Genomic DNA, 24834 nt, shown 5'->3' on the forward strand with positions numbered 1-24834 from the left:
CCCCGGCTCTGCCCTACCCCTGCCCGGGTCTCGCCCCGAGAGCCTTCTCGAAGCGAAATCAGATGGGTTAAGGCGCCTCGGAAGGAGAAAATAACGCTTCTTGTGCGCACCCCAACTTCTCCTGCCTTGCTGTCACGGTAGAGCTGGGCAGGGTTTGGCACTGTTGCTTTTCCTGAAGCTTTTTGTCTTTGCTTTTCCTGAAGCTTTTTCTTTCTGTATGAAGAACCCCGAGGTGAATTGGAGACCTGTTTGTGTGCAGAGCCCGTGGAAGGGCTGTTCTGCCCTGGTGAGCAAGGACTCCTGCCTTGCTTGCTTCATGATGCAGAGGCTTTCTCGGACAGGTTATCCTTCCTGTCTTTCAAAGGGACCAAATCCAGTTCACCTTCCTTGAGACTTTGTTGGGACTGAGAGCTAAAATGGGTCTGTACAGGCCTGGTGAGAACAACTGAGTGTTAATTTACACCCCCCAGAATAGAATCACAGACTGGTTTGGGTTGGAAGGGGACCTTGAAGTTCATGTGCCTCCAACCCCCTGCCATGGACAGGGACACCTTCCACTAGAGCAGCTTGCTTGGAGCTCCATCCAGCCTGGCCTTGAACACCTCCAGGGACAGGGTTCCTAAACATCCTTTGCATGTAGCTTTTAGTAGGAATGGCAAACTTTTCCATTGTTTTGCTGAGCTAAGGTTGAGGGAAAGGAAGATTTTTTTTTGCTATATGTTTCAGTTCTGCTTTTCTTTCCATAAGTCACCTCTGTAGGCAAAATGGGCCCTGTTTTCTAATGGACTATTGGAAAACTTGGATTTGGGTGGTTAGAAGTATTCTTAACTGTGTAATTGCCATGATAAAACTTTGCTGGGAAGCACAATTCTCTTCCTTTGTCCTGCCTGCTTTCCCCAGCGCTCGCTCACCTGTCAGGCTGATCAGGAGCTTGAAGTTCAGGCTTCTGGATCCCTGCTCCTCTGGCAGCCTGGCTCTCGTGGCTCTAGGCACATGGCCAAGCCTGACTCCTTTGAAGCTGGGGCTCCCTGGCACTCTGTGTGCCTTGCTTGTCAGGCTCCAGGTACTTGGGTGGTTTCTGAACACCCGAGAGTTTTGCAGTGAGATGTCGTTCAGCCTCGCTGACCCAGGCCCTTGAATTCCCAATCCAGAAATTTAGAATCTTAGTTTTTCCTTCTGTTTCAGAATGAAAAGGGTTTTCAAGCTGGATCTCCACCCAGATGGGAAGGTGACTTTCCAGCTAATCCACAGTTTATGTCTGAGGGGGAGAAGAAGCTGTGATGCATGGTTTTGCTTAGGGTGTGGTTTTGGAGTTCTCCAGCATTGGTATCCCAACACAGTATCTTACTGATGTTAAGTATTGGTTTAAAGAAAAATAATTCTCTTGCACAGTGCAAAGTTGTCAAATTTATGTGGTTTGGAATTTTGTGTTTTGGATAGTTGTGATGAGGCGTGTAAGTGAACAGAACAAGTCTAGTGAAGTAGTATTGACTGAGGAAGTACAGGATTTGAGTTGGGATGCTTCCTGTTCTCATCCTGGCTCTGACAGAGGATCCCTTAATATCCTCTGTTTAATTTTCATGTGTAGAAAAAAGGAGAAGGGTCACTTTGGATGTAAACGTATGATGCATGTGCTGGATCCTCTCCTGCTGCTGTGTCTCAGTTGTGGCAGAATGGGTAGAGAAGCTGATTGTCAGTCTTAGGCTTGATGAAAACCTTGTCTGTTCTCTGCTACACAAGGAAGTTCTGCAGGTGAATGAGCAAGGACTTGTGCCTTGCTTGCTTCATGATACAGAGGCTGTCTTGGACAGGTCTTCCAAAGGGGCAAATCCAGTTCACCTTCCTTGAGATTGTGGTGAGACTGAGAGCTAAAATCAGATAGAATAGTGCACAGTTCGTGTAATAGCTTTCCTTCTAGTTAAAGCAACTTAAGAAAATGTTCAGTGTTGTGCTAAACTTATAACTAAATATTTACAGTTGATCAGCTTCAGTTGTATTTACAGGTTTATAAAGCTGTAATGTTATGAAAAGTACTTTTCAAGGGCCGCGAGGGAGAAAAGAGTAAGAACTTTAAATACTTTAAGAAAAACTCTTCCATAGTAGTAATTGCAGCATAACTCATTGTTGTGAAAAGCGAAGAGTTTTCTTCTTGTTTCTTACATCCTTTTCAAGCAAGGATGGTTATAAATGTCATCAATGCCTGTTTAGGACAGGCACATGTGGCTGTGTGCATTGGCACATCCCTGAAATCTCTGGCCTTCCCTGCACATGACATCGTGCAGTGAGTGTGTGTATTCCTGCCTATGCAAATGGGCTGATGAAGGGAAAGTTCCTTTTTCTAACCAGTCTTATTGCAGGCTGAGAAACACGTTATAAAAATAGAACAGAATTGAAAGCAACCACGGGGCAGACTCCTGAACTTGCTAATGTGTGCTGGGATGTGTCAGGCAGGGGGGAGAGCAAAATCTGTTGTGTAAACGTGAGCATGAGGGCTGAGAAGAAGGAAGGCACTGAGCCACAGTCTGCAGATTAGCCTTAGACATCTGCCTGAAGAGTTTGCACACTTTGACAAAATATTTCAGGATTTTAGGGTGTGCTGCTAATAAAGCAAAAAAGTTTTGTACGTGTCACTTTGTGAAATGTGGCTTCTGAAAGATGCTCAGCTGCTTATTTCCTTTTTATTGGCAGAATAAATGACAGGTAATGGTCAGACTGATGTCTGCACACTTGGCAGTAGGTCACATTAGCCATCCTGCTCTGTCCCCTTGCTTTTTAACTGTAGATAAGGTTGTTTTTTATATGTGACCAGAGTAAGTGTGTTGAGTAGTTTTTCGGCTTGTCTCATCTAAGTCAGTTATTTTTGTTCTAAAGTTAATGTTCTGTTCTTCACATCCTGTGCCATTACTGTTTCAGCATCTCTTTTGAGCTGTGTGTAAAGTGTTATTATCAATTTCAAGGGGATATATACCTGCTCTTAGGGTCTGTTTGTTTGTTTTTGTTTCTAAATCTTAGTGGCTTTTTCCATTCTTTTCATTGAAGTTGATATCAAAGAATTTGGTAGCTTGGAGCAGGCTGTGTTTCACTTATGGCTATGATACTGATATATCTAGGTTATGATAGGAAGCTCATGCATATTCCTTTTTACTTAAATGGTTTCACTGCTGCATTTGACTTAAACACTTTTTCTTTTGAACTTTTTTTGTATATGGAAAAGCAGCAGTTGCTGCTCAAGCTTTACTTGTGAAGTCTTTTATTCTCTGGAAAATACTGACTTCCTTTCTGTTTTATCAGGCTGATTTCTCTCCCACCCCCACCCCAAACTTGCTGCCGTTGGATAAAATAGTGCATTGTAGCATGTTTGGTTACAGAATATCAGTATCACTTCCCAGAAACCAACGAAATTTCAACAAAATGAAAGTAGTCTTTCCTTGTGATTTGGGAACAGAAGCTGTTGGGCAACTCCTTTTACATCTCGAGTACCTAATGCAGGGATAAGCATTTAAGCATGGCATCCTAAAAAGATGGAAAAGTAAAAAAAGCAAAAAAGGCTGATGCAGCCTGTCTTTTCTTGCTGAGGATCTGTGTGATTCCTTCCTTCCTGGTCTTGAACTTGTTCTGGCAGAGTTTGTAGTCACAGGGTCCTATTTTAAGCCATCCTTCACTTTTTTTTGTGTGTAAGCACTGCCAGGAAAAGGGGACTTCACTAACTAGTGACAGTTACTAAAATTTTAAAATAATTTGTTTTCTGGATTGGAAGAATAAAAGTAGTGATTGTTCAGTGTGTAGTCTTGGACTTTTAGCTATATAAATATTGTGGTTGGCTCAGTTTCAGAACTGAAGTGTGGAAATCGAATTACATAGTACTTATAAGAGACTTTTGAATGAGTGAAGCTTTTCTAGGATTTATCTGAAATTCACTGTGAATTTATCAGTATTTTCTATGCAAGTCTCCCAGGGCTGTTCATAAAAGTGTTTTTCCTTTACCTGTGCAGCGTGTCTAATGGGCAGGCCTTCCTGTCTGCAGCTTCTTTCTTTGTCCATACTGTAAAAAAAAAATAAAAATTAAAGTTAACATCTCAACAGCCTCAAAAATGATTTTTCAGTGTTCTGAATTCTTACGTGACTGCTTTCTTTCAAATTAGTAGGGCTCATTTAATATGTTAAACCACATTAACATGCATGTGATTATACATGGAAATCCTGAATCAAGACTTGGTCTGTTAACTGGTTTGCCTGTATTTTCTTAGAATTGTTCTTCACAATGCTGCCAAAAGTGATTTACCCAGCTCCTTTCAACCTCCTGTGAAAATACAAATTCAGCAATCTTGCTCCTCAAAGCCAGCAGTGAATCTACATTTACACAGCCCTAGCAAAAACGTTTCTTTTCAGTGTGGTGTCCAAACTAGATTGTGTGGGGTGAGAAGTATCTTTATTCTCTCTTCCATATAGCCCAGACTCACCTGTGGAGTTCAACTGAAGGCCTGATTTGAGGTTTCCTGGGCTGGGTAGTTTTGCTGTGCAGTAAATGCTGTGCTCTGGGTTGCTGAGGGAGTTGGGAGTGAGTGCTGGGAAGCTGTGCTGGTGTGACAAGCCAGCAAGGCAGTCCTGGGAGATGGCCCTGAACACAAGGTGTTTAACCTGTTGGAACTGAGCCTTGGGGGGTTAGTTCAGAAATCCTCCCTGGAAAGACAGAGGTTCAACCCCTTCTGTGGCTGTGAAGGCACACGGAGTCACTTGGGCAAGAAGGTGCAGTTGGGAAGCCAGGAGGAAGATCAGGGAATGATGGGGAATGCTAATTCAAACACCTCCTGGTTTTCCCTGTGTTGATTCTTATCTGCAAAAGGAGTATTACCGTGCCTGCTAGAGGGGAACTGTAATAGGGATTCAAAAAAGTTGCCTGGAAGCCTAACTGCAATTGAAGGGAGAGGGAATTGCATCAGCTTTTAGAGCAGGGAATCTGCTGGTCCCACCAGAGACTTGTGAAATGAATAAATCTGCTGGGAAGGAGGATTTAGAAAACTGCCAGTCTTGGCCAAAGCTTGTTCTCCTGCATGTGAGGACCCTGTGCTAATTTTTGATTGTGGACTGCCACAAAGTTGCATAATTTATTAATTTGAGCTGTTCTTTTAACATAAATAAATAAATAAATATTACGTTGTTGTTGTTGTTGTTGTTGTCATGGTAGAAATCCCAGAAATTTGTTTTTTCCTGCTACTTGAGCCCCAGAGAAATATCCAAGCACTGATTTGGCAAGTTTTCTGATTTTACTTTATTTTCTGTAAATAAAAAGGTACAAATTCAAACCTGGGCTTGAGTTTTAGATGAGGTTCTCTTAGTGGAAGTGAGCTGTTCCCAGTTTTTTTGGCCAGCATATTGGTGTGATCCGAAATTGCAGAGCATTCACTTGCTTCTAATCTTTTGGAAAAGTTACTAAATACAGTTTTGTCTCTTTTCTTGCAGTGATGAATGTTATAACAATTGAAGACTATAAGAGCACATATTGGCCAAAGTTGGACAGTGCCATAGATCAGCTTTTAACTCAGAGTCCTGGTGACTACATCCCTATTTCCTATGAACAAATATACAGGTAAGGAGATGTTTTAAGTGCTGTGTTACTTTTTTTTCTTCTTTAAAGTGAAATGTTTGTTTTATCTTGCAGCCTATGCATATGTCTTGCTTTGTATCCTCAAGGAGGAAAGCAGGAAGGTTATGTGAAATAAAATATTGTTAAATGGTCAGAATGAATGACTAATAAATACATAACTTGTCGTCCCATGTTAACAGGAATAAGTACTAAAGAAATAAAATGCATCAGTGCTTGGAGCACTAACATTACAATGAGCTCCACCACAGCTGCTTAGTGTAGTATAATAAGAAATGTATCAAAGACTCAACACCCCTTCCTTCAAAGGGGATTTGCTTCCAAATCACACCACTGCTCCAAACCAAAGTGCTAAATGTGTTACAGACCTGGCAGTGTCTGCAGAGATTTACTGAAATGGAGATTTTTGTTCTGTAGGTATTGGTAAATATTCAGGGTATTGGTAAATAGGATGGAAAGGTGTATTCAGGGTGTTGGTAAACAGGATGGAAACTAGGTGGCTGCTGCTGCATTTACTGGCCAAGGTGCTGTTAAAACCACTGGCCCTTGCCAGTAGCACAGCTATAGTAGCACTGCTGTGCTGGTTTTCTTTAGCACAGTGTTGCACCCTATAATGCTGCCAGCTCAGTCACTGACTGCCCTTCTTAGAGCCTTTCACCTCTGTCTCGTGCCCACTTGCTCTCAGCCACTTTGCCTCTGTGGTTTGAAACTCTGGATTAGGGAACCAGATAAAAGAAAGGCAAGTGTTCAGTCTTTCCTCTTAGTTCCACTTGAAAACTTTAATAAACTTCCTCTTTCCTCTCCAGACTTTTGGAACTGCTATTATCAGGACTTGGATATCATCATGTGTATAAATAATTAGAGGGTCATTTGAATTGAGAGAGACAGCTTTGGTGCAAGTAATCAAAATCCTTTCCCAGCTTGAAATCCCCAGTGTGCAAACAGTCTTCATAAGAGTTAAGCCAACATGTCTTGAAAGTCATCTCTGACATACAGCAAATGTGCAAAATTAGTGGTTTAATACCTTGAGTAGATCTACACCTAGTTATGGTTTGCAGATAACTGCAGTCCATCCTTGTCACCTTTTTACTCCTCAGAAGTTTTATTTATTGAATGAATAATGGGTTTGGGGTTTCTCTGAGATAACCCTGACAAACCTGGGACACCTGGTGCAGGACTGTACCAATGCACGGGTATCTATTGAATGTATTTTACTATTACTAAGATTTTTTTATAGTTTACTGTTACTGGGAAAACTTGCATGTCAGTTTTCTTTTAAAAATTATGTCTGGTTTTAATTATTCTGACACAACCTCTTCCAATCATAAGACTGATTTTTTTTTCTTTTTTTATATATTTTTAGGATGTTCCTTTGATTGACTGACAATCTGGGCAAGATAGGTTGAGAATGGAAGGAAAATTGATTTTGTTTTTAACTGAGATTAATAAGGATGCTTGCTTGGAGTATTATTCAGAGTCTGTAGCAGACTGGGAGTTTAGATCCTCTCTGCTTCTAGAGCTAGAAGAACAGACTAAAGAACTAGGTCAGTTCTTAAGTCTGAAAAATAGGATGTTTCTTGAAGTAGTTCAAACAGCTACATATATTTTTTTTAAAATAAAACTGAGGTGAAAATACAGTGGGTTTTTTGGTCATCTTTGTGCTGAGTAAAGGAATCAAGGTTTCCATAATGCAAACTCAAAATACATTATTAGATACCCAAACTGTTATATATGCCATGTGATAACTGTAGGTGTCTGCTCCCCAGCAGTGAAAGGTAGGAGGTAACCTCCAAGGTGTATTTCCTATGGATCAGTTTACTTGTAAGGTATCAAAGTGTCCTTAATGACTGTTTTCAACCTTGAGTCCAAAGCCTGCCTGTGCACAGTGGCTTCCTGTTATAAAATGTTGGATGTCTTGGCAGAGAGATGTGAAGGGAACTGTGAGATGAGGAGAAGATGAACATTTAGGTTGTACTTCTGACAGGCTCCACTGGCTCCCAGGTGCAGGGCAGGCAGTTTTCTGTTCCTCAGGACAACTTAGAGATATCAGATATTCATCCCTCTTGCCTAGTGCTTACCTTCCAATGTCCTTCTGGGGTCTTCCTTTTCCTGAGGTGTTGGGTTATGCTGCAGAACTGACAGACTGGTGACTTCTTTTGGGTAATAGCAGGGTGAGGATGATTCACAGGATCAACCCACAATCAGGAACTGAAAACAGGATCTTAAAATGGGGAAGGAGCCTCTAAATAGAAGTGAACACAAAACCCAAGATGTAAACACACCCTGCATGTACATACAGAGACTGGTGTTTGAATGTGTTGCAGAAGTAGGTGCAACAACAGTGTGTGTAACACTAAGCAGAAGTGTACTTTAAAATTCAGTTTGTTACATGCCAGTGAAGCAGTCAGCTTGTGGAAGTGGCTGTATTTGGTTAGTTATGGAGCAAACAAACATGTGACCATTTGCTGTGGTTACCCAGCTGGCTGATTTGTGAGACATCACAAAAGCCAGTCTACTTTTCTTATCAGTGTTTCTCTCTTTGATCCAAATTAAATTGATTCTTACCAAAAGCATCATACCAAAATGTCTTTTGCACTTGCTTGTCCCAAAACAGAATCTGTTATCAGTAGACTTTATGTGGAAGAAAAAGGACAACTTTGACTGGTATTATTTAAATAATATCAAATGGCAGATACTCAGTTATTTTTTAAATATAGTAATGGAAGAGGTGTGGAGTGTCTTTTGGTTTTTAAGAAATAGCATTGTTCACCAAGTGAGCAGACTTTGCATAGGGATGAATGCTGTATTTTGGGGTCTTTGAAGTTGTCAGAGGCAATAAATATAGACTTCTTAGAGTAACTGCTAATTCACTCGTAAAAGCCTCCTCCAGAAGACTTTAAAAGTTGCAATTGTTGAATGAGAGCATTGTCTTGGTCTCTGAAGGCTTGAAGTTGGTGCCTAACCTCTCACTTGCATTAGAAGATTTCAGTAGCCTGCAGTTGCTTTGATGCCATCTTTGTGGTTTGCCTGTCTTTGTCCCACCTTCTCAGTGGAGAACTGGGAAGTCATAGTTCCCCTACAGACACACAGTGTAGCTTTACAAAGGTAACACTGAACACCAGAGTTAACACAGCCAAGCCATGGAATGTAGAATTAAAATTTTATTGCTTTTTTTCTGCATCTTTCTTTATTATGAAAGTGTACTTCTTAGAATTGAAGTAACAAAGAATGGAGTAACGTGCTTGGGTCTGTAATTTTAGAACTTTTACTATATCCTTTTAAAACTTATCAGGGTTTTGGTGCAACTTCTGTGACTGCTTGTCTAGAATATTCATACAATCATTAAACCTGCTTATTTTAATGGGCACTTAATTGACATAGGAGAGGCAAAAGCCAGAATTAGGAATGTGCTGTTGACAGAATTGTCCTGGCTGTTTTGAATGGCACTGTGAGGAGAACTCATTGTGAGTAAAAATGAGGTTGGGAAGGGGGAATGGGATGGACACCCTTGAGCTTCCAGAGACTTAAGAGTTTGCTGGAGCTCATTCTGAGCTTAGGACTGTATTTAAAAGTTCAGTAATCACTCAACTCTATTATCCTCTAAATTGCAACTTGTACAAGTGATTTTGAAGTCTGTTACCCTCCTTTGCAAACTGCTGTGGGTTCACTGTTTGTTCCTGTGTTTGTTTCTGCAGTTGTGTGTATAAGTGTGTATGCCAGCAGCATTCGGAGCAGATGTATAGTGACCTAATAAAAAAGATAACTAACCACTTAGAGAGAGTCTCAAAGGAGCTGCAGGTAAGAAGCTGCACAATCTAATTCTGTCTTTCCTGGGATCTGGGATTGTATCAGAACAGCATGTAGGTGGCCTCTGGAGGAGATAGCCATTAAGACTGATTTACAGTAGCTTACTAAACTGGGGACTACTTCATTCACTACTGGGCTGTCAGATACCAACTGCTAGATCCAGTTGTGTGGCACTGCCTTAGCCTTGGTGACCTGAGCCATGTGGAGAGCAGTGGCTAAACTTGAATACATTATATGGAATCAAGGCCTAGAGAATGGGAAATCTACAGCATAATCTGGGATGTAAATACTTCAGCCAAACATGAGTTGTGCACGTGGGATTAATGTCTGCCATTGCTGTGTAAGTCTGTGGAAACTATTCATGGTTCTTGTGCACCACAAAAGGAAAAAATAACATTAATTAATTATGGATTGTGAAATATAAATTAGGAATTATTGCATATGAAGTTTTGTGTTACAGTTTATTCTGCATTTTTCTTGCCTATCTCTAGATGTCAGTGGTTTACAGCAGTCCTAATGCTTGTATATCCCTATCCTTCTCTGCATCTTATTTGTGCACCCATGATTGTTTTCATGTGTGTTCCTTGTTGAACATTCCTTTTAGGCTGGAATCTCCAGGCACCTACCTGAAATTGGTATTGCTGTAGCAGCAACACTCTTTGATTTTTCCCTACAGCTTTTGTCACTTCCAGAACAGATGTTTGAGTTCTGTACTGCCTTGCAGTGCATGAAGTAGAGATGCCAAATACAAAGGAACCCTAAACTGCAGCAGCTCCCTCAGTGGTTCTAACACATTGATAATTAATTTCTGTCAGTCAAAAGCAGTCTTACTGCTTCAGGTACTTCTGGCTAAACGTGCATTCCCATAGCACTGTGATCTCTCATGTCCTTTTGGTTTCACTCTTTTCCTCTTGTGGCTTTCCTTATAAAAAGAGAAATAACCACCCAGCATTTAATAGGCATGGTGTTGGACTGAAATATCTTGAGCTAGGTTCTTTCTTCTTTTCTCTTTTACATTCTCTTTGTTCCTTATGGAATGACAGCCTCAGTGTTCTGTAAAAATTGGTTAGAGTAGATGAACATGGTATTTAAAATAAAGCCTTTCCTTGGTTCTGCTGAGCTGGTGCAGCCTGTACGTTTTTCTTGTGAGAACTGTGATTCATTGCAGCTACACAGGTTTGGCCAGTTCTTCTCATACATCCCGTGGTAATATAGTGCATTACTTTGCTGTGAATTTGGGAATACCCCACATTCTTTACTCTGTGTTAGTCCTTCATTGTTTCCTCCAAAGTTCCGGAACTGAGGCAGCTCCTTTGAAAGTTTGCTTTGGCACATGGGAACCTTAAATGCTTCTGCCTAAAAGCCAGGCTGCCTTCTGAACATCAGCCTGGTGAAAGAGTAATTGAGACAACTGTTTAGTGCAACCTGTGCCTTGCAAAAGGCTCCTTATGTAGGTTAGACACACCTGTAGTATGACATGATACCATCTTTGAGTGTTATTAATGAGTTTTGTCTGACACGAACGTGACTCTGCTTTTGGAGGGTAAAGATCTTTTTGGAGCCGCTTGAAGTAAAATTCGTGTGCCTCAGAAAATTATTCTCTAAAGAAACTTTTAGCTGTGGGTTGTGAAATTTGCTTTTAAGGAATTACTTTACTGCAGTGTATTTTATTATCCTGATACTTCTTTGATCCTAATACATTTTGGTGACATTCAGTCGCTCGGGATTTATGTTGAAAATGCAGTTCCAGATCTTTAACAACAACAACAACAAGTTACTTTGTAAATGTTGGTTGCTTGGAAGTTTCTGGTTCACACTGGCAAACAATGAAAAACCCTATATATGTGAATTCTTTTAATGCACGATATGTGGTATTTTGCTTTCTCTGACATGAACTCGTTCTACCTACCAGCAACATTTAAGTGAATTGCAGAGTTCTGTGTAGTTGGCAAGGTGTGTCTTGATGCAAGATAGGTTTTTTTTTTTACATGCAGAGATGCAAATGTAGCCCAGTATAAGCAGGAATGCTGGTTTCTGTGAGAAACATGATTATGAATTGAACTGGCAGGCAAATGCAATGTCTTTTTCTGGACAAGCCAAGCAGCTTCTTTGTGTAGAAGTGTAACAGTTTAATGGCAAGTGGATTGCAGAACATCTGCATGTAACCAGTGTGCCAGAGCAAGCCATTTCCTACAGGAATTACATGTCAACAGCAAAAGCAGTAAAACTCAGGTACCAAACAATAAAAGCAGGAGCATCTCAGGGGACTGGTCAGACTTGCTCTTGTGTGGATCTTATTGGAGTTTGGCTTCTTACTGTGGGGCATTCACTGCAGAAGCTCCCTGTATATGTATTTATTCACCCCCACCCCCACCCCAAACTGTGTGTGTAGCTCTCAGCTGGCCCCAGCTGGAGTCAGCAGAGTGGTGGCACTCAGGTGTCCTGGGCTGGATGTCCCAGGAACTGAGCTTTGGCCCCGTGGTCACACCAGGACACTCAAACAGTCCCTGGTCATCCCGGGTGACTTCTGCCTTTCCAAACTGCAGGACACCCGTGTGGTGTTGCTGTGTCTTTGCCTCGTGCATTCCTGGTTTGCTCTGCAGGTTTGCACCTCAAAAAGGTCAGTTGGCAGTGGTGGCAGAGCTGATGTGAAAATGTGGATGGGCTGATGTGTTCCTGTGTCACACACTGGGTGAAAAGCAGTGAGTGGTGCTTGCTCAGTAATAGTATGTTTGGATGAGATGAATTGCTTGTCACCAGGCCATCAGCTTTTTGTATATCCTATATCCCAAGACATTTCTAGCTCCCTCATTACTATGTCTGTAAGTAAATAATCCTCTCTTCAGACTGTTAAGGAGAGACTCAGAGCAAGGATTGCCTTCCTTCCCTGCAGTCAATGTCTGACCAGCTTCTCTGCATTAGTTAAGACTGAGTTTCGTCATGTGGAGCTTTCAGTAATTGAGAATTAAATTTCCCTAATTCTTGAGTTGATTGGAATTTGGGATTTTGTCTGCTTAAAATAGAAATGTGTGGCTGCAGAAAACACAAATTAACTTGTTTCCTGTTGTCTTGGTCTGTGAAATATACAGGCAGTATACAGATGATTTTTCTAAGATGCTTTACTTGGAAACATTTTATTGATAATAGACATAGTTCATTATGTTGTGGTTCAAAATAATGTCAGCTGACTTTGTGGGTAAGTGCTGAGTCATTCAGATGTATGAGGTAGAGTAGATACACAGGCATATGCTTTCAAATTCAATACACCTCCCTTTAAAATTAATAAAAATGTGTTTGCATTAGGCACTAGTGTTACTGGCTTAACTTATTCTTATGTACTCTGATAAAGTCATTCAAAATCAGGTACTCTACCCATTACATACCTCTTCAGCAAAAGACACTGGAAAGTACTCAAAGCATTGGCAATCAAAATGCACTGTAGCTTTGAGCTGGCCCGTTACAAAAGTACCTTTTTTTTATGCAAGTGCAGTGGAATATTCTCATTTTAGTTAAAATAGTTTCACAAGTTCCTTTACAAAATGACCGAGAACTGAAAACCAGTTATTTGTCATGTTGCACCTTTTTTTATTTAGATAAAAGAGAAAAAGGGATCTATTGTTTTCTGTTTGTGGTGGTGGTTTTTTTTCATTAAGAACTATATTTTTTTACATAGTTTTTTACAATGAACATGACTGAACTGGTGTTGGTGGATACCAGCTGGTGTTGGTAGATAATTTGCATGTCTGCTGTTTGGCCCCAGGACCTGCAGATTTAGAGTCTTTGTTGTGCAATGCCAGCAAGTTTTCCTGCCTGATATTAATCCTTACAACTTCTCAGCCTTCTGTCTTGTCAGCTCTCAAACCAGTCGGTGCAGTGTATGAAAATATCATCTCTCCTGCTGTTTCTTTGGCACAGTGTGCAGTGGAGTCAGGTGCTGGGAATGAGTGTTTTGAGGTGCTCAAAGAATCACTGGAAAGGTATTGGAAAAAGCAGGTTTAATGTCAAAGTGAAAGTGTGACAGAGTTCATTGGCCGTGTTCACTGCACCCACTGCTACAGGGGTAAAGCACACAGAGAAAAATCAATCAATCTAAAGCTAAAATCAACAAAAATGATCTGTGTGGAGGCTGGGGACAGGAAAAGGGTAAGGATAAAAAGGAATAAGGGAGACCCTCCCTTTGAGTCACAACATTCAGAGTGGACCTCCTTACCAAACTTAGCCTCGGACTGGACCAACACTTTAGGTCCAGGTATAGCAAACGTGTGTGAAAAAAGTCTTCACTGCTGTGAACCACAGCAAACTGAATCACATCAAATTTGAACTCAGATGGCAGAAACCAGAAGCCTTAGAAATTCTGTATCTTCCTGTGTGGCCATCAGAATGTTGGCTTCTGAAAAATGACATTGCCGTGAGCCAGCTAACCTGAGAAAAGCATCCTTGCCTGCAGCTTTTTGAAAAGGTTTGTATTCCTGCAGCTCTAGATATGCTGGGACTGCAAGGCCTGATACAATTACAGAAAGCTATAAGTAAATACAGCACAAATTAATATGCATTTGCTAGGTGGAAAAGCTTCTGAAGATACCTTACTACTAAACAGGGTTTGGATGGTCCTTAGGTACAATGTCTTTTTGCTTGACAAACGTGTAGAATGGAAATGGAAACACGGCCTCCATCTGCTAACCTGCTGTAAGACAGTTAGGTGAGGGTATGTCATGATCCTGCACAGCTTTGAACAGGTTTGAGTGCAGGCTGGACTAGGAATAGTCAGCCTTTGCAGGAGTTGTGCTTTAGTGTGATGGCTGGTTTTTGTGAAAGGTTTCAATAATCCCTGGGTCTGAGGAGGCAGACCTGGGCATCACCTATATTAAGGCAAGGTAAACAAATTTTCTCAAGGAAGAACAAAGACTAATTTAGAAGATTCAAACCACCCACATGAATAACAGGTTCATTTGTGTAGTGGTGGCCATGCCCCCTTTCCACTGGGCAGGTGTGGCAGAGCTGCTGCAGCACATTGCTGGCATCATGGCAGTGAGCGTGTTCCCAGGAGAATGGGGCTGCCCGTTCCACGGAGCAGTGTAAGCTTTCCTCAGTACACTGCTGGTTGTGCCAGACACATCATAAACAGATTAGCTTTGTGTTCCTCAAGCACTGTTGTCTCTCTTTCTTGTAAGCCGTTTCTGAGCTGTGTTGAGCCAGCAACACTCTTCTGCTTTCATTCATGTGTTCAGCTAAAGAATAATATTCAAACTGTTTTTCAAGCTGCAAAAACCCCCATCATTTTCATGTGTACAGTTTCTTGACCACAAGTTCATTGAAATGCCTAGATATTAGATTTCAAATAAGGGAAGGGTAATGTAGTATACTGGATTTCCAATGGCTTGTTTTGTTTGACTGTGTCTTATCTTGCATGTCATCCTTTCTCAAATGTGTTTTCTTGTTACTTCTCATTTCTCTTGGTGCTGAGATGTCCACTGTGATGTGTAAGGAGATTTATTATCAACTTTTAAACAGCACCATAGTTTTCTATGCCAAGAAGTAATTGACTCACAGCCAAGCTGAAGATGATAAGCAAATGCAACTGTATCCCATTTTGAGGAACCCAACCCAACCCTAACGTTCAGTGCTCCTGTGGGTAGACACACAGAGTTGTTACTGGAAAACTGTTCTTAACCCTATGAGTGGCAGATGAGAGCAAATGTAGGAGAGGATTTAAGCTGTCTCCCTGTATGGAATGTCTTAAAAAACAAACAAATTGAAACACACCAAAACCCAACAAACAGACAAAAAAAGCCCCCCAGAACCCTGAATTAACATTTTGATAGAACTGAGGAGGAAGAGTGAAGGAACGAGGGATCCTCTTCCTTCCTGGAAAACCTTAGGCTCTCAGTGTGTATTTTTTCTTTCTTTGAACAGCTTCTGTAATAGATCCCTCAGGTAAGATAGGAGTAGATTTAAAGACTTAATACTGTCTGGGGAGTTGTAAGAAGTAAATGTCATGCTTAATTCTGCCCCTCCCCCTGTAATTAAAACAGCTGAATGTATGTGCTCTCTTTTTCTGGACTAAGACCAGGAGTGAAAAGTGTCAGCTAAGCAGTTGGAGTTTTTTTGGGTTTTTTTTTCTAGTTTTGTTTTTTTTTTTTTGTTGTAATAGCTATAGCTGAATAAGTAAAGATTTTAAGTGGAAGCTGTATTCTAGTGATGGCCATTTAATAAACAAAATGCAGCAACTTCTGTTTACTCCTGAATTTGATGCCATGCACTGCTTTTTAGTTTATAAAATTCAAGTAGTGTATATAAAGCTAATCCAGTTACTGTATTATAAATGTTAATGTAGAGATATGATGAAGGTTCCTGTGCTCAAACAAGTGATTGGTTTCAGTGTGGCAGTTTGGAGCAGCTGCACAGTAACACCAGGATGAACAGCAGCAGATGGTTCTGTTCCCCCCCAGATCACGATAATTCAGAGATGAGCTGTGAAAATACTATTGATTTCTCTTTGGCTTGGCTATTTTGGTAGTTTACAAGTCCAGCAATAGTTGAGGCGAGTTTGATTGTCAAGCTTGCTTTTTTTTTCCTTCCCTTTTAGTGGTTTGACTGTTGAGACTTGACATGAAGCACATTCAGGAGAATAAAACTGAAAGGTGCCATTTCACACTGATGAAGCAGTGAACACCATAATTTCTGTTTTGCAGAGGTTAAAACCAAGGCCTGATATTTGCCTGACACTAGTGAGTGCTTCCTCTAAAGCTGTCAGGACCTTTCTTAGGGTTTTTTTTTTGTCTTTGTCTATAGAGCAGTTGTTTCCACTTGGTTGCAAGGTGATGGTGGTAGTGACAGCTTCCCAGTATCCTTCCATTAAAGGACTCTGGCAGTTGTGCAGTTGTTGTCCCCTCATCAAATGTCTCTCTTACTGGGACATAGGCTTTGTGAGGTGAGCTGGCAGAGTTTTCATCTGCAGTGGAGGAAAAAGAGATGAGTCCTTACTGTCCCCTGTAAAAAAGAGTGGCAGACTGAGGGGATACATTGCCTGCAGTCTGTTCATGGGATTAAATCACACACTGCTCAGACAGCTTCTGTCTCTGTTTTTGCTCGTTGGGTCTTTTTTTGTTGTTGGGTTTTTTTTCCTTTTAAATAAAAAGGGCAATCTACCAGTGAGAGAAGAGTGGTGCACTGTGTCAGGCTGTGGTCTCCTTTTGTCTGATGTGTTCTTTGAAGTAGAATTTTCCTTTTTCTTTAATCTTAGAAGCTGTATGCCGAGTCTTTACAAATCCGAGGGTATCACCATATTTAAAGTTGAGGTTGAAAAGGAGTGAACAGGAATACATACTGCTTAGAAATGCAGATTTCATTGCATGTTATTTACAACAAATTATATATGTAATTATATATGAAAGGGAGTCCTTGGAGCTCATAGCTACTTTTGTACATTGTTGGCATTTTCAACTAAAATTTGTTTGGCCACCCCTGAGAACTGCATCTGCAATAAGATTAAAACCTTATGATCAAAATGAGGAATAACCATATATAACCTTTGGCAACTGCTTATGGAATAATGCTCTTTATTCCTTTGCCAGTTTTGCTTTCCTTTCTAAACTGTCTGCTCTGTATTGGTGTTTGCTGTGAAAATTACCCACGTGTTCATTAAGCATATTAAGAAGGTAGGCAAAAGAAGCTAATTTAAGGCAAAAAAACCCTTTCATAAATTTAGAATAGAGCAAAATATCAACATAAATTTTAACTGTTCTCTTGGGGCCCCTGGTGAATGTCCATACAAAGGCTGAAAACTCTGCTATGTGAAGGTAGCTCTAAGTTCTGATAAGATGGTTGAGGTGCACCTAAGCCTGGAGTGTTTTTCATGCCACAGATGCTTTGGATTTAGGAAAATCTTTGGGCTTGTTTTCTTGCAAGGTCCCAGTTTCTGCTGTATTCTCTTTCTTCTTTAGGCTTTGTGAATGCCAGAGGGGAAAACAGTTTTGCTTCTCGCTAGGAAGCAGCACTTTGCCCCTGGGTGTGTTTAGGTGTGTGTGTGTGCCTGGGAGCAGTAGGACCTCAGGCAGCCAAAGACCAAAGCAGTGGGTGTCTGAGAGCACATCTGAATGCTGCAGTGCAGCTCCCCTGCCTGCCTCCAAATAAATATTGGAACAGAAACAGTGGTTAATGCTTCCCATTTTTCTGCTACCCTTCTCAATTTAATTCAGCTCGCTGCAGACCTTTTTAGCTTCCTTATCTCCTTCCTTGGGAAATAGGGTATTGTGCACAGAAAATAGCTCTCCAAAGCCTATCAGGAGGTTGGCACATTCAGGTGTGGTGTAGCAAAGCTTTGCTGGGGCTCCAGGGTGATGCAGTGTGTTGGAGCACAGCAGGAGGCTTTCCTAGGCCTGAGCTGAGGAGGACTCTGCATGCACAGCTCTGTCTAAAGGTCTTGCTTCATCATGGTCCCTTCAGCTCAATACCCTGAACACTTGCCTTGCCTTAGGTGACCCAGCAAAAATGTCAAAAGACTTTCTTTCAGATTTCCAAGTGTGGAGGGCAGTGCCCTCCAAGGGTGTGCCACTTGCCAGCTTGGTGCAGAGCAGCAGTTTAATGTCACCTTCTGTGGTGGAGGAGCAGCTCGGGAGGTTGGGGCACACACCCGTTCAGATTTGGTGAGGGGTTCTAAGCATGACAGGGAGTGCTTTCTAAATGAAGGTCTGATCTTTGATGAGTGTTTTTATTTGCATATGCTAAATGCTAGTTTGTTACAGGAATACCTATTTCCTATTGAATGGACCTTGTGCTGGGCACTGACACAGCCCCAGGCAAAAACTGCCCACTGAGGGAAGATTGGTTGTGCTGGAGGGAGTTAGAGCAGAAACTCTGGAATGATGTGTGGCTTGCTTTGTGTGGACCTGGTGTATCAAATACTTTGGAGTTTGCTGTGAAAGCATAGCCCATGCTGTTCCAGATCTTTCTCTTGTTCAAATTCCAACCTGACTTTTACGGTTTCTTTCAGGCCAGCCCTCCAGATCTCTATATTGAAAGATTTAACATAGCTCTTGGACAGTATATGGGAGCATTGCAGAGCATTGTGCCTCTTTTCATATATATGGTAAGTTTTAGAAAATTCTTTTCAAATAAATATGTCCATACATAAGATGCTGACTGAAAGTGAGAAGAATAAAATGGAGCTATACTGATTTTTGACATGTAAAACTTATGATTCATACCTGCCTAAGAGTACTGCTCAAGTTGTATGGGAAGAGGAAGGGGCAGCTGGGCTTTTTAAATGTAGAGTTTTGCAGTTTGTTTCTGCCCTAACAATTCTTTCCTGGGAGTGGGAAGAGTGGCTTTTATTGTGATCAGGAAAAAAAGCCATCCCAAATAATTCATTATTTATATCTTTTTGAACAGACATCATTTATTGGCTTGTTATACTTTGGCTTCTTAGTTTGGGTAGGTTATGGAGATGATTATTTCTTGCTTTTAAATAGCACAGATTCAGACAATACAGGAAGAAATGTATCTTGGAGCTGTCTTTGTCATTTGATAAAGCAATTTAGAGTGTTGGATGGATGAAGACAAACTTATGTTCATAGCACTGTCAGGAATACTTGGAGAGGTTCAGAAACCATTGGTTAATGGTTAATGATTAATTGGTTAAGAGTTTTTGTGTAGATTTTATAGTTTATGAAATCTTTTATACCTCTGAAGATGTTTATAATTTGAGGGTTTTTTTGTCAAAGTGCCAAGACTTTTATTGGTCGAGGGTTTTTCTGTGGTAATGAATAACTTAAACTTGAAATTTGTCCTCCCAGAAACTGTCCTTGCATTAGCCTCACTTAGAAATAATTTAAAAAAGATATATTTGTTGGGAAAGAAACTTTTCAAAAAAAATTTTAACTGATTTACATTAAATAAACCTCAAACTCTTCACAATGATTCTCTTTGGTAGTTTCTCAGAGTTTGGGAAGCAGTATCTTAGATAGTGCTGCATTTCAGTGAAGATCTCCTACATTTCAGTGAATTTAGGTAGCTTGCTACAGTCTTTCAGTGTAGTGTTGCCAAACAGATTTGTTGCATTAAAAGAGGAATTTGCCTCTCTTGAACTGGGTAACTCTAATCTGCTCTTTTGTCTGGTTAATACAGAATGAAATCCAGTTGCTCCAGCATCAATTTTAAGCTAAGGGATGTGTTCCTCTGATGATTTTTTTAAATTGTTCTCTTGCTTCCTGTTGTGAAATGCTGGGGAAAACAGGGAAGAGACTTTTTTCCCTATTGCATCCAGATATTTTTGGATGGTACCCACTTTGTGACCTGTGTGTGCATAACTTGTTTGTTGCAGGCTGGTGTTTTACATGACCCCATAATTTAATATCCATTTTCAGAAGGAGATAAGCTGTTCAGGTCTGTACTGTATTGAGTGCCCATTTCTGTGATGTTCTTCCATCACAGAAGTCAAAATTTATCCTTCACAATTAAGCCTGCAGTAGCTAATATTGAAAAAATGTTCATGACACACATAGAAACAGGTGGGTTTTATCATTACAAGGTTTTTCTATATGACCAGATGAAGTGTAATTGTCAAATAGATTTCCACATCTTTGTACAGGTGAGGAGTGGTCTGTATCCCATTGTTCATTTTAGAGTTTGAGTCTGATACCTGAACATAGTAGAAATGATTAATGGGTATTAAACAGACCTGTAAAATGATTGGTTAGATAATAGTTTTCTTTTTAATTTGACATCAAAGAAGAGTGAAAGTGCTCTATCGTTTGAAAGGAAAAAACTTCTTTGGAGCATGACTAGTGCTCTGTTCAGGATGTAAAACTGTTCCTGCAAACACTTTATCTTTTAAGTGGCTTAATTCAAGTTAGACCTGAGAGTTATCATGGAATAATTTGGGTTAGAAGGGACCTTTAGAGGCCATCTAGTCCAACCTCCCTGCAGTGAGCAGGGACACTTTCCACTAGACCAGGTCACAAATGACCTTCAGTGTTTCCAGGGATGGGGCATCCACCACCTCTCTGAGCCACCTGTGCCTGTGTTTAACCCTCATTTAAAAAAATTTCTTCCTTCTATGTGGTTTAAATTTACCCTCTTCTAGTTTAAAACCATTACCCCTTGTCCTGCTACTACATGCCCTGCTAAACAGCCTGTCCCCATCTTACAAGCCCCTTGAATCAGAGCTGTGACTTACTGTTAGTTCCTGTTGCTGCCAAACACAATGCTGCTTTATAAGGCTAATGTCAAATTAACTTTCACTGAAATAAGTTAATAATCAGTGTTGTGCATGATGTGAACAGTATCTCTAAAGAAGTCAGGATGAAAAATCTTTGTCTCTCTTAGGTTTTCCTGTGGGCATTCACAAGTACTTTTTATGTACAGATACTCTTGCAATCTTACATTGTAGTGTCCAGTCAAGTTTTCTCTCGTACAGCAGCAGCAGTTTCCTCTGTTTGGACAAAAAAATACAATTAAAAAACAATTGCAAGAGGTGAAAGCCTAATTGCTCTACAGTATAAATTACAGTTTTGCAGTTACTTTAATAGATACTTTCAATGCATTTTTAAGTGAGGAGGACTAAGTTGTTGAACTCTGCCTTTATATCAGAGGTGGCAGAGCTTTCCTTTTCTGTGATTACTTTAATCAGGAGCTTCCAAGGCTGTTGAATTGCACTTCAGAACTTTGTTCTGAAAGGATAATTACATTGCTGCTTTGGAAAGCTTTTAATATGCATTTAAGTAATTTAAAATCCGTGAAGCTGAAGAAAAACTAAAGCTTCTCTGTAAAACTGGAACATGCCATAGCGTTTTGTGTTAGGCTTTGTGTGTTGATAGGAGCAGCAGCACTTTTTCTTTCCTTTCCTGATATGGACCAAACCATATGTTGAATGGTGGGAATACAGGAAAGGTGATTTCTTCCCCTGGGTGTTTATGGTGACCAGGGTGTGTTCCAAAGCTTACTTTGGGTGATGGCTGAGAGGGCTGACCTTGCAGCTGAGGGAGTTTTCTTCTTCCTTCTTTTGCTGGGAGCACTTTCTCCTTTCACATGGTACTAGATTTTTTTTTTTTCAGTCTTATGCTGCTACAACAGACTTTTCAGAAAAGCGTGGAGACCCAAAGTACTTTGGTCCCTCCAAGATTCTGTGGGTTTAGGCTCCTTCAAAAGTTCTGGAATGTAACAGCAGATAAAGCAAATTAAGCTGGAAGTAAGCTTAGTACACAGTGCTTTATTCCTGGTGAATAACTGTTTGCTTTGTAAATGTAAATGAGGCTATTCTGGATGCTTAGAGATTGTACATATCACATTATGCTACACACATAAATGAATAAGAACCATATTTCCACTTCAATAAAAATTAAAATCAGCATTTAGATAATATATTTTTTTCTTATAGATTCTCAATTACTCATTTTACTTAGAGCTGTAGAGGAAAATCTGTTATCTTGGTGCATTATATGAGCTTAACATTTGTGAGCACTGTGGTTTTAGGATAGTTAAGAATTTTTTCATTGCCTCTAAAACATTATTATTCTTACTGGGTGGTATTGCACTTTGTTGCTTATCAGCTAGAGGGCATTTTGTGTGTGTCTGTGAACACAAATATGTGTGAGTATGTGTATGTGCATGAGATGATAAGCACTCCTATATACGGGTTTTTCTCCTTTCAAGTATTTATTGATCTCCTCTTAGTAATATTAACTCAGTTATATCTTAAGATTTGCCAGATTGCTTTGTCGTACAGTGTAGAATTATTTTGTAGAATAAGTGTTTGTGTCATACCTGGCTTTCTCAGTTGTTGGTATCTGCTTCCCTTTTGATTGTCAGTTAGACCTTTAGGTGACTTGAGACATTTTTCAAGAAATACTGGTACAGCCTAGGTAGTGGTATGTTATACAGAAAACCTTCCTGTTTTTCCACTAACAAGAATGGGGAAGGTGACAGCTCTCCTGCCATCTCCTTTCAGCAGTGTGGATTGGAAATGGAGTACTTATGTTAGATGATTTTTTCACTGTCTATTTAAACTCACACAAGTGTACCATCTTTTTGGAAAGGTGTTTCAAAGTGAGCAAATGTGAAGAGTATTTTACATTTCTTCTGTGTGTAAGTACTGTCTTGTAGCTGCTGGCTTGCTTTTTTTTTTTTTTAATTATTTTTATGTTGCTTTTCCAGTAGCGAAACTTAAAAGTATAGGCTTTCCAACTCATGAACCAAAGCAAGCATCAGAGTTTGCACCTGTTGTTGCCAGCTCCTTTTAATGTCCAGAGGTCTTGAGACTGGGAAGGGACTAGAGTAAGTTATATCCTTAGCTGGGTGCATCTCACCTGCCAGCTCATCAGAATGAGCACTTTGACACTGTGTGTGACACTCCTCTGTGTTGCACCAGTGGGTTCATGGCGTTTGCTGGTCAGGAACCTCGAGGTGAAAATGGTTTAGGAAAATAGTCTGGTGAAAGACTGAAGTAGGGTGTGTATCTGAACACTTCCTGGGAGCCATGGATCTCTAGTTGCTGTGGATCACCACCGACCAAAACCACCGTGAGTGAAGTCAGTCTGTTCTTTATGAAACAGGTTATTCTGTCTGCAGAGCCTTTCCCTCAACCTCTGTTCAAAGAACAGGCCCAGGTGAGGGGGAAACAACTGAGTAATAAAATAGCCCTTGATAAAACCTCTACAGGTAAGGATAGTGTCAAGGGGGAACCAACAGCAAGAAGTTTACTAAATTAAAAAAAAATATCTTCCTAAGGTGGTTGTCCATCACTGCAACAAACCTAAACTGCAGCAGGGACGGGGATTCAGCCCTCACATGGCCTTTGTTTCTGACAGGTTCAGTTTTTATTACACATGAGTAATTGCTGCTGAATGCTTGCCTTGAACATTTAAGTGGTTTCTGCATGGACAGTGTTACAGTGTGTTTATATTTTTGCTAATGGCCAAGAGAATGAGTTTTACAGGGAAATGTAAAGATTGCTCTAATAGTGTTCTGAGAGTTTGTTCCAATTTTGTTAAATGCATCAGGAGAACAACTTGATTCAAAATCTGAAAAAACCTTTTTCCCTTAAGATAGCCCTTCCTCTAGGAAATCTGTCAGATAAGTGTTCCTGCAAGTTATTTTTGAGTTCATTTTCTATTAGCTAATCTGTTTAACTCTTACACAAGTTGTCCAGTTGAATTCAGCTGTTCTACTTCAAAGTTAGCATTTTAATAAGAGGAGACTTATCTTGGAGCAATTATTTTTTTCCAGCATTTAAAACACACCTATCAATAAAATACAGCAAGAAATCTTACTATTAACTGCAGGCTGGGAACTGAGGAGTAATACTAAATAGTACATTAGGTATAGGGACTCTGAAGGAACTCATTAATAGAATTTTCTTTGATTTTTTTTTTCTTCAAAGAGGTAAATGTATTATTAATGCTGAGTAGGTCAAGATAATGGAATCCTAAAAATTTTAATGTAGTTCAGTTTTGCATAGATTTGTATATATCACTTATTTCCACAGCTGATTAGTTCTGAGTAGCTATCCTTTGAGATTGTTGATGAACCATTGAAGTGGATAGTTGTCCTGATGATTTATTGTTGTAACCTACCTATTTGAATGGCTTAATCACTTTTAGACATTGAAAAAAATACCCAAGTCATCATTTTACAGGTGAATTATTCTACACCTTTAAAATTCCAAACCGTTTTTGTTCAGGTTAAAAAATAAGTTTGCTTTATTTGCTATTGTGCGAAAGAAAGTTGAAAACTTCTGTCTTATTTTCCAGAATAAATTTTACATAGAAACCAAGCTTAACAGAGACTTAAAAGATGACCTTATAAAGCTGTTTACGGAACACGTTGCAGAAAAGCACATTTACAACCTAATGCGTAAGTAAACCTGTTGATTTTCTTACAATGGGAGTGTGGAAAGCCACAGTGCTTTCAGATCTTGCAGAAATCCACAACAAACAGGGAAAAATTGCAAATGAATACGAATTCCTCTAAGGCATGAGGAAATGTGGCACACTTCAACCTTTTTCTGTTTGTTTGTTTTTGTTTTTTCAAAAATGTGACTTTCTACAAAGTAGTGGTTGTCCTGAGGTGTGGGGGAACCAATATTTATTTTCCCATATGACTTGTGATTGTGACATAATGAAGGCTTTATTGTTCTGTTGCTTCTGCTGCTACTCTTTAATTTCATTATCAAAATCTTGACAGGTATCAGTAGGAACGTGGCGTGGCCAAAGAACTGTGATCCTGCCGTGGTTGTTGTCATGATGTACCCGAGTCCTCCCTGCCAGTTAGAATAGAATCATAGGGTCACAGAGTCAGCTGGGTTGGAAGGGACCTCTGAGATCATCCAGTCCAACCCTTGATCCAACCCCGCCGTGGTTCCCAGCCCATGGCACTGATGCCACATCCAGTCTGTCCTTAAACACCTCCAGGGACGGAGAATCCACCCC

The 24834-nt window shown here is 40.2% G+C and overlaps 1 protein-coding gene across 1 annotated transcript in view; it reads left to right on the forward strand.

The window, feature by feature from the left end:
* The first annotated feature begins 5462 nt into the window (after positions 1–5462).
* Positions 5463–24834, forward strand: part of CACUL1 (CDK2 associated cullin domain 1) — a 37526-nt gene continuing 18154 nt past the window's right edge. The window contains exons 1-4 of the mRNA XM_018078506.1: positions 5463–5587; positions 9298–9400; positions 18402–18497; positions 24157–24259. Of these exons, the coding sequence (XP_017933995.1) occupies positions 5463–5587; positions 9298–9400; positions 18402–18497; positions 24157–24259 (427 nt within the window). The remainder of the gene's footprint in view (positions 5588–9297; positions 9401–18401; positions 18498–24156; positions 24260–24834) is intronic.

The sequence above is a fragment of the Manacus vitellinus genome, unplaced genomic scaffold (genome assembly GCF_001715985.3).
Source record: "Manacus vitellinus isolate BGI_N305 unplaced genomic scaffold, ASM171598v3 scaffold_40_pilon, whole genome shotgun sequence".
In the NCBI taxonomy this organism is placed as follows: domain Eukaryota; kingdom Metazoa; phylum Chordata; class Aves; order Passeriformes; family Pipridae; genus Manacus; species Manacus vitellinus.